This window comes from Budorcas taxicolor, chromosome 2 (assembly GCF_023091745.1).
Source record: "Budorcas taxicolor isolate Tak-1 chromosome 2, Takin1.1, whole genome shotgun sequence".
Lineage (NCBI taxonomy): Eukaryota > Metazoa > Chordata > Mammalia > Artiodactyla > Bovidae > Budorcas > Budorcas taxicolor.
Window position 1 is genome coordinate 163941740 of NC_068911.1, and position 9311 is coordinate 163951050.

The 9311-nt window shown below is 54.1% G+C and overlaps 1 protein-coding gene across 1 annotated transcript; it reads left to right on the forward strand.

The window, feature by feature from the left end:
* The first annotated feature begins 513 nt into the window (after positions 1–513).
* Positions 514–1569, forward strand: TEX44 (testis expressed 44). The gene has a single exon (XM_052653570.1). The coding sequence runs from the start codon at positions 514–516 to the stop codon at positions 1567–1569; it is 1056 nt and encodes a 351-aa protein (XP_052509530.1).
* The last annotated feature ends 7742 nt before the right edge of the window (positions 1570–9311 follow it).

The window sequence follows — 9311 nt, forward strand, 5'->3', positions numbered from 1 at the left end:
TTGTGGTGAGACACAACCTTAAGTCTATAGCTCCCCACAACCAAGACAGTCAGGGCTGGGAGCTGCCCAAGCCCCTCCCCTTCCCTTATTCCTACTCACCACTGCTGCGAAACTGAGTCTCTGCAGAAGGACTGGCCAAGTGAGTCACCAGTGTGGACAGAGAGGTGCTAGAAATGGTCCCTTATAACATTTATTACAAATCAACATCTGCATCCCATCCTTTCACGAGAGCCACAGCATCCCGATTCCTGGTGGGCACCTGCCCTGTATACAACCTCCCTGCTTTTCCAAGACACTTGCCTGCGTCTCCTTAGACATCTGAAAATATGGCTACAAACAGCCCCACAGACTCAGCCCACTAGGGCAGCCACTCCAGAGGCACAGGACCCTTGCTCTGCAAGTACCTGTGACATCGCCAGCTTAGACAGTCCCCTGTGACCTCACCCTCTGGGGAGCTCAGCCCAGCAGGGCCACGGCCACTCTCTCAACCAGCACAGGTAACAAAGGGCCTAGATGACCACCGTGCCCTCGGGAGAGGCCGGAGCCACCAGCACCCCTCTGCATGGGGACAGCAGGTCTACAGACCTCCCAGCAGTGGGGTCCCAAAGTCAGGTCCCCCTCCTCACAGATGATCCAGCGTCTCTTGATGCTATAACATCAGCTGAACGGCAGGATGTAGTTCAGGCCTCCATTGAGCCAGCCACCTCGGGGACCACGTCGGAGTCTGGGGATGCAGATAGGCATGAAGCTGCCGAGGGGCAGGCCCAGGAGCCCAGGGAGGCCACAGCCCTGCCTGCTGACCCGGCCCCAGGTGCCCTGAAAAATTCCCTGGGCTTCCAGAACCTAGTGCAGAAAGGGCTGCTGCAAGATTCCAGCAGGACTCAGAATCCTCAGATTTTCCAAGTTAACTCCCTGGTTGAGGAAGTGACACCACAAGCAGTGGCCACCCTGGACAGAGAGCAGGAGCCAGCAACAGCCACCCCAAGTGCCGAGACACAGTCCCCCAAAAATGTGGAGGCTCAGCCCATCGTGAGCACCACAGACCCCAAGGACCAGCTTGACCCTGGGACTGCTGACACCCCTGAAGCTGTTGAGGAGAAGCTGGAGGGTCCCGAAGCCTTGAACCCTGACCCTGCTGCTTCGCCATCAACCGCTGCCTCGCCGGGCCCTGGAGCGCCGGCCCCGGGGACAGGTCCCCTGGACTCCACGACCGATGAAGAGAACAGCTACATGCGCTCCATGACCAGCTTGCTGGGCGGGGGCGAGGGGTCCATCAGCTCCCTGGCAGACATCCTGGTGTGGTCCGATGCCACCATGGGCCTAGCCACAGGCTTCCTGGCCACCGGCCGTGGCTCCGTGTCAGACCTGTTGCACACCCCGGGGCCCAGCCTGCGCTCCGTCTCCAGCATCCTGGGGAGAGCCAGCTCTGCCCTGTCCTCCAGGTTAGCGGTGAGGACCAGAGCGGCCCTGCACTCCATCACCCACGTGCTGGAATCAGTGGAGCGGAGGACTGTTGAGGGCATCCGTTCGGCCATGTGCTACCTGACCAACCATCTCACCCCACACTAGGCCCACGCCACCCCCTACTGGGACTGGACCCCATGTTCGGCAGCTTCCTGAGACCCCGGGGACACTCGTGCCCCCACTTTCTCGCCCACTCCTGCTCTGGACAGCTCTCCCCAGACTGGGCAATAAATCACTGGCGAGCGTTTATTTTCCAAGCGCCGGCCTCCTCCCTTGTCTGTGCAGTGGGCTCAGGGTGGAGGGACAGGAGGGGGCTAGGGTGTTCTGGAAACAGAAAGGTGCCCCCCTGAGGGCTTCTTAGTTTGTCCCACTCAGGAGCTGGGAGCCAAAGTGCAGACAGAGACCTGCCTTGGGACTTTCCCGAGTGGTCCAGTGGCTAAGACTCTGAGCCTTCCAGTGCAGGGGGCACAGGTTCAATCCCCAGCATGGGAACTAAGATCCTGCATGCCACATGGCATGGCCAATACAATTTTAAAAATTAAAATTAAAAAAAGGGAAAGAGAAGGGCCTGGGCAGGCCGGGGAGGCCAGGTGTGGGGAGCTGTGGGTGCTGTCACTCAGTCGTGTCTGACTCTTTGCAACCCCATGGACTGTAGCCCACCAGGCTCCTCTGCCCATGGAATTTTCCAGGCGAGAATACTGGGGTGGGTTGCCATTTCCTCCTCCAGGGGATCTTCCCAACCCAGGGATGGCACCCGCATCTCCTGGGTCTCGTGCACTGGCAGGCGGATTCTTTACCACTGCAAAAATTGATCTGGTCTGGACCTCTAACCAGGTAAGTGCGTTTCTGAGGCAGCAAGACCTGGCCCTTCTCTGGGGCTTCCTGGCTTAGCAGGCTCAGGCCAGCTTGCCGGGCTCTCTGGTAGTGGGATTGAGAACGCAGAGCAAGACCAATGTGGGTCCAAATCCCAGCACCCTTACTGGCCATGGGCCAATCCCTTCACCCTCCTAAACCTCCAATTCTCCTCCATAGAACCAACAGCAAACCCATACCATGAAGATATTCTAAGACGTGAGGAGAACAATGCAGGTCCTTACACATGATGTCTGGCACTTAATGAGCTCACATGTGTCAGCTGCCACGATTACCATCCTCCAGCAGACGGTGGACATAGTGGGAAGAGGGATCCTGGTAGGGTGGCCAACCACCCTGCTTTGCCTGGGGTTCCTGGGATGTGAGACTTTCAGATTTAAAACCAAGAAAATCCCAGGCAAACCAGGATAAGTTGGTAACCTTAGACCCGAGTCTCCTGACGTGGTTTTGAGCCTTGTCTGTGATCCATCCACCTTGACAAGGGAGACACCTGCTTTGGAAGGCCACCATTCCACCCTCTGGCTGGATACAGGGCCAACCTGGCCACGTGACTTGGTGAGTGATCTGGCTGGACATCAGCCCCGACTCTCGCCCTTGGCTGGGCGCCTTACATGGGTCACAACCCACACACCTTCTCTACAGCCCTGGCCATGGCGTCCTGCATTCACCCATCCTTCATTCCCAGCAGAGTCTCCAAACTGGAGACGACCTTGGCGAGAACCAGCCCACTGATGAATTGTTTGTCCTTCACAGTAGTTCTTTCTTTCTTTTCATTTTCCGCTGCACTGGTCTTCGTTCCTTCACGCGGGTTTTCTCTAGTTGTGGCAAGCGGGGGCTACTCGTCATTGTGGTGGGAAGGTTTCTCATTGCAGTGGCTTCTATTGTTGCGAAGCACTGGCTCTACGGTGCACGGGCTTCAGCAGTTGTGTCGCACAGATTCAGTAGATGTGACTTGAGGGCTCTAGAGCACGGGCTCAGTGATTGTGGTGCTCGGGCTTAGTTGCCCTGAGGCATACGGAATCTTCCAAGACCAGGAATCGAACCCGAGTCCCCTGCATTGGCAGGTGGATTTCTTATCCACTGCCCCACTAGGGAAGTCCAAGCCAAGAGATTTTAAATAAAAGCATGGATCTCTGAGGACTTCCCTGGTGGCCCAGTGGCTGAGCATCCACACCCCCCATGTAGGGGGCCCAGGTTCGATCCCCAGTCAGGGAACTGGACCCCACATGCGACAACTAAGAGTTTGCATACTGCACCAAAGATTGAAGATCCTGCGTGCCATGGCTAAAACCTGGTGCAGCCAAATAAATAAATACTTATTAATGGACTTCTGCTTCTCTTGAGAAACCTAGGGGCCTTCTTTATTCTGGGCAACCTGCAGCCAAGCTGCCCACTTTAGAGGGAACCGCCTGCCCTACATCAGCACTGACGTCACCGGCCTGACCCCCAGAGGCATGCACTTACCATCCCTCCCCAGCAGATGCTTCCTGTGAATAAGTCCGATGCCAGGCCCCAAGGGCATAAAACCAGGTGTGTCTACCCCTTCCCTCAAGGAGCTGCCGCTTTCTGTAGGTGAGCTGCCCCTATGGAGTGAAAGCAAGGAATCCAGAGGAGGGAGGTTGTCAGTTCAGATCCCAGGATCAGGGGCCCTTTGAGGCAGGCTGAAAGAGAAGGATGTGTTCCCGACCGAGGCAAGGATGACAAAAGTAGAGGCAGGCATGGTGGGTGCTTGGAGGGGAGGGTGGCCTAGCAGCTCGACCTGTCCAGAGTCCAGAGCAGAGGAGACAGAACTGCCAGGTGGACCCCAAATGCTTTCAACAAATATTTTTAAAGCAGCGTAAGGGCCGCTATTGGGCTTCCCAGGTGGTGCTAGTGGTAAAGAACCTGCCTGCCAATGCAGGTAGGCCTAAGAGATGCAAGTTTGATCCCTGGGCCCGGAAGATCCCCTGGAGGAGGGCACGGTGACCTCCTCTAGTGTTCTTGCTTTGAGAATTCCATGGACAGAAAAGTCTAGCAGGCTGCAGCCCACAGAGTCTCACAGAGTCAGACACGACTGAAGTGACTTATCACGCACGCACGCAAGTGCCACTCTGCTCCCCAGGAGGTTCAGTGGTAAAGAATCCACCTGCCAATGCAGAAAATTCAGGTTTGATCCCTGAGTCAGGAAGATCCCCTGGAGAAGGAAATGGCAACCCACTCCAGTATTCTTGCCTGGGAAATCTCATGGACAGAAGAGCCTGTCCATGAGGCTATAGTCCATGGGGTCACAGCATCGGACCCAACTTACCAACTAAACAAGAACAAAGCGCCGCTTTAGGCCAGGCACTGCCAGATCCTGAGGCTGCAAAGGCGAACGAGAGATGGAAGCTGAGTGCAACCCAGGTTAGGGGCAAGGATCAGCCGACGAGCACAACTGCCAAGTGCCAGAGTGTTTGCACCCATGCCTCAGCCGTGATCTCAGGGCTCTGTCTTTCCAGCTTGGCCCCTCCTGTGCTGGCTCCATTCTCCGGCGCTCAGACACCTTCCTGGAAAGAGAGGCTCTTGTTCCCCCTGGCTCTGGCAGGAGAATCCCAGGGGAAGACACGGCTCCGATGCTCTGCTGAGCCAATCACGGAGGCCACGGGAAATGAAGTAGCTCTTTGCCTGGCATGGGCCTCAAGTCCACCTCTGGGGCAGGATCAGTCCAGAAATGGCGGTTTCTCACAGCAAGGGCTGCTGGACCAACACCATTTTGTGTGTTAAAGCCAGCAGAGCTTCAGACTCTCCTGGGGTTAAAGTGGATACGAATCTGCCTTGCAATGCAAGGGACATGGGTTTGATCCCTAGTCCAAGAAGATTCCACATGCCTCAGGCAACTAAAGCCTGGGCACCACAACTACTGAGCCCATGCTCTAGTGCCTGAGAGCTGCAGCTCCTGAAGGCTGCGAGCCCCAGAGCCTGTGCTCCACAACAAGAGAAGCCCGCACACTGCAGCTAGAGCGGCACCCACTCACCACAACCAGAGAGAAGCCTGGGCAGCAGCGAAGACCTAACACAACCGAAATAAATAAACGTTATAAAAATTATTATTTATAAGCAAGTAATTAAAAAAAATAAAAGCTTCCACACCCATGAAGTTAAAAAAAAAACAAAAAAGAAAGCCACCCTAGTTATCTAGTGCATGCTTTGCCTACAATGCAGGAGACCCGGGTTCAATCCCTGAGTTGGGAAGATCCTCTGAAGAAGGAAATGGCAACCCGCTCCAGTACTCTTGCCCAGAAAATCCCATGGACGCAGGAGTGTGGTAGGCTACAGTCCATGGAGTCGCAAAGAGTCGGATGAGACTGAGCGACTTCATTTTCACTTTCACTTTGGGGGTCAGGCTACCCTGAGTTCTCCTAGCTACATTCCTTTCATCCCCCATGTGTCAGTCTCCTCATCTGTAAAATGATGATACACCTGCCCCATCAGGCTGTTGTGAGGAATAAATGAAGCAAGGGCTTGGAAATGTGCCTGGCACACTGTTGAGTGCAATGGGTTAACGATCATTGTGTTTATTAGGACAGAAGCGTGCTATGGAGCTGTGGGCTAAGGACGGAATTTCCCTGCCTGCTCTTGGCCTTTCCCTTTGTAGTGGGATTAACTGTGGTGTTGGCAAATACACCTGGCAACACATCATCTCTGCAGGTGGGACCCCCCAGGCAAACAGGTGCTACTGTACCTGCAAGGTCAGGGCGGTGCACTCAGGAATGAGGAATCCAACACAGGGGCTCATGGGTGCACCCCAACTCTGGCTGGAGTGAGCAAGGCAAGGCCCAGAGTCAGGGACTTGGAGAAAGGCCCCATTTCACAGGCCAAGAGGAAGCAATTCATGAAACAGGAGCACTCAGCAGATGGGGGTGATCCAGCCTGTCACAGGCACACGGGCCACTGTGTTGGATGGATAAATACTAAACCTTTTTTTTTTTTTTGGCTGCACCAAGCAGCTTACAGGATCTTAGTTCCTCAACAAGGGATCAAACCCTGGGCTCTGGCAGTGAAAGTGCCAAGTGCTAACAACTGGGCCGCCAGGGAATTCCTTGAACAACTATTGAACTATTGGGGAGGGGCAGTTGGTAGGGACAGAAGGTGGTATATAAATGGAAAAAGAATGAGCCATCGTCAGAACAACAGGGCAGCTGTATGGAGGGTACTCTGGTGTTGAGAATTGAGACACAACAAAGTTATAAATTCACCCCAACAAAGCCGGTGTCTCTCTAGTTTCTTGTTTATATATTAGGGTTAACACCTGACAGCTACCAGCATTTCTCTAGATCAACAGCAGTCTTTTCGGGTGTGTGTTCTGCCTCTGAGAGATTGACCGGTAAGCAGAGGTTTTGATTAAAGAAACATTTAGGCTGGGCTAAGAGCCATAGAGGGAGAAGGCAATGGCAACCCACTCCGGTGCTCTTGCCTGGAAAATCCCATGGGCATAGGAGCCTGGTGGGCTGCCCTCTATGGGATTGCACAGAGTCGGACACGACTAAAGCGACAGCAGCAGCACCAGCAGCAAGAGCCACAGAGAGGACACAACACCCTAATCTCTGAGCCGACAAGTCCTGGGAGATAGCAGAGGAATGCTGTGGCCTCAAGAGGAGGGCTTGGCCGGTGGGTCTCTGGGTGGGCAGGAACCACAGATGCTGCACTGGCCCTCCTTGCAGAGTCCTCACGGCCACTGCAGTGCTCAGTGAGGGCCACACCTCCATTTCTTCACCTCTAAAATGCCTGTGATCGAGAATGCATTCAGTGCAGTTCAGTCGCTCAGTCGTGTCCCACTCTTTGCGACCCCATGAATCGCAGCACGCCAGGACTCTGTACGACACCAACTCCCGGAGTTCACTCAAACTCATGTCCATCAAGTCGGTGATGCCATCCAGCCATCTCATCCTCGGTCATCCCCTTCTCCTCCTGCCCCCAAATCCCTCCCAGCATCAGGGTCTTTTCCAATAAGTCAGCTCTTCGAATGAGGTGGCCAAAGTACTGGAGTTTCAGCTTTAGCATCGGTCCTTCCAAAGAACACCCAGGACTGATCTCCTTTAGGATGGACTAGTTGGACCTCCTTGTAGTCCAAGGGATTCTCAAGAGTCTTCTCCAACACCACAGTTCATTCTGTAAACCAATTATCCTTCAAAAAAAATTTTAAAAAAGAAGAATGCATTAGAAAAAGAACAGCATTTAACAGTAGGTCTGTGACAAATGTTAGTTTTCTTCCTTCCTTGGGGTTTTCTGCATTGTCCATATACTGGTCAGGAGTCTCTTCATTGGAAGTGACAAAACCCACAGATTTGACAAGCTGGGCAGAAAAGGGCTGAGAAGGAACTGACTTTCGAGATGCCTGCTGTCGGGTCACAAAGCTGTCAGATACCTCCTTGGCTGTGTCCTCTACCTCCCATGGCAACTCTTCTCCAAGCTTCTGCTTATGTCGGAGAACGAGGCTCCTGGAGGCTCCAGGTCCACAGCCTTGCACTTCCATGACCGAGACGAAAGGTCTGTTTCCTGCTCCAGTCTGATAAATTCCAAGGGGAAGGACTCTGGTTGGCCCAGCCTAGATCACATGGTGGAAAGGTCAGACCTGGTGCCTCTCTGAGCAGGCAGCTCTGGACATCCTGAGCCATGCCCCTCCCTCCCAGAGACGAAAAGCGGGAGCCAGGCATACTGTCCTTTTCTGGCTGCCTGGGGTTCCCCACTGCAGGTGGCACAGCCCTGACCTCCCTTTCCACTCACATCTGAAGATTCCCCCGCAGATAAAAGTCACTTTTCCCACAAAACCAGTCTGAGGCTCCAGATGAGGTCAGATGTCCGCACAAAGCCACACAGAGTACAGCCCTCAGCTCTGAGCCCTGAAGATGCCCACCACGACACTAGAGTTTGTCTGTGAATCCTCTGCCCACAGTCAGACTGTCTCTGAACCATGTGTTTGGAAAGAGCTGAGGCATTCTGACGTGTTCTCCTTGCAATTCCATGGATTGAAAATTCTTCCTTTGGATCTCTAAATTTTAAATATCCATGAGAAAATAGGATTCGCCTAAAACACCTGACTTTGTTTCTGACCGCCTGTATATTATTGAGTGTGTTTTAGTTGTTCAGTCGTGTCCAGCTCTGAGACCCTATGGACTGCCACCTGCCAGGCTCCTCTGTCCATGGGATTCTCCAGACAAGAATACTGGAGTGGGTAGCCATTCCCTTCTCCAGAGGATTTTCCCAACCCAGGGATTGAACCTGTGTCTCCTGCATTGCAGGCAGATTCTTTACCGTTTGAGCCACCAGGGAATATTAAGTGCTTGTCAAAATGCAGTTTTTGATGAAGAAAAACGCCTGCCACAGTAGGCCTCCACTGCTCTGAACTTGAACAAGAAATCAAGGTGCTGTAGCAAGAGGAGGTGGTTAGGATTATTCCTGGCCAAAGACAGTTTAGTCAAGGCAGGAGGGAGGCAGGGCAGAGTGGCAGATTGCTGCTGGTCCCTGAAAGGTTCTGGGCTTGGGAATTCGGCATTGTATAATCTGCTATGGTGTGAAATGGAGATGGGGCAACCGCGGAACAACACCCACAGCAGAAACTCTGGAAAGCGGTCAGGTAGGCTCTACCCTCCCCACTGCCCCCCACCCGGGGGTGACCTGGCCAAACCGCACCCAGCACCGGCAGGCAGGCATGGAGGTGAATGTCACAGCACAGACGTCAGGGGAAGGCACCAGGGGAAGGTGGAGGAGGGAACCAAAGATGGGAGCAGAGTGGCGTGAGCAGGGCCCAGTGTTTCCTCCCACAAGGCAGGTAGCCAAACACTGCTGAGATGTCCTGGGCAATGGGGGTGGGGAGAAATGTCCCATGCTGCCGCCTGGTCCTTGTCTCCAGAGCAGGAACCCAGGCTGGGGACCGAAAAGGGGGCAGGCGGGGGGTGACGGTGAACAAAGGCCTCTCTGGGAAAGAGATCCCAGTTGGCGGCAGGACGTACTTTAGG

Coding starts and splice junctions, on each gene's coding strand:
- TEX44 (XM_052653570.1), top strand. CDS start 514: ATGACCACCGTGCCCTCGGGAGAGGCCGGAGCCACCAGCACCCCTCTG.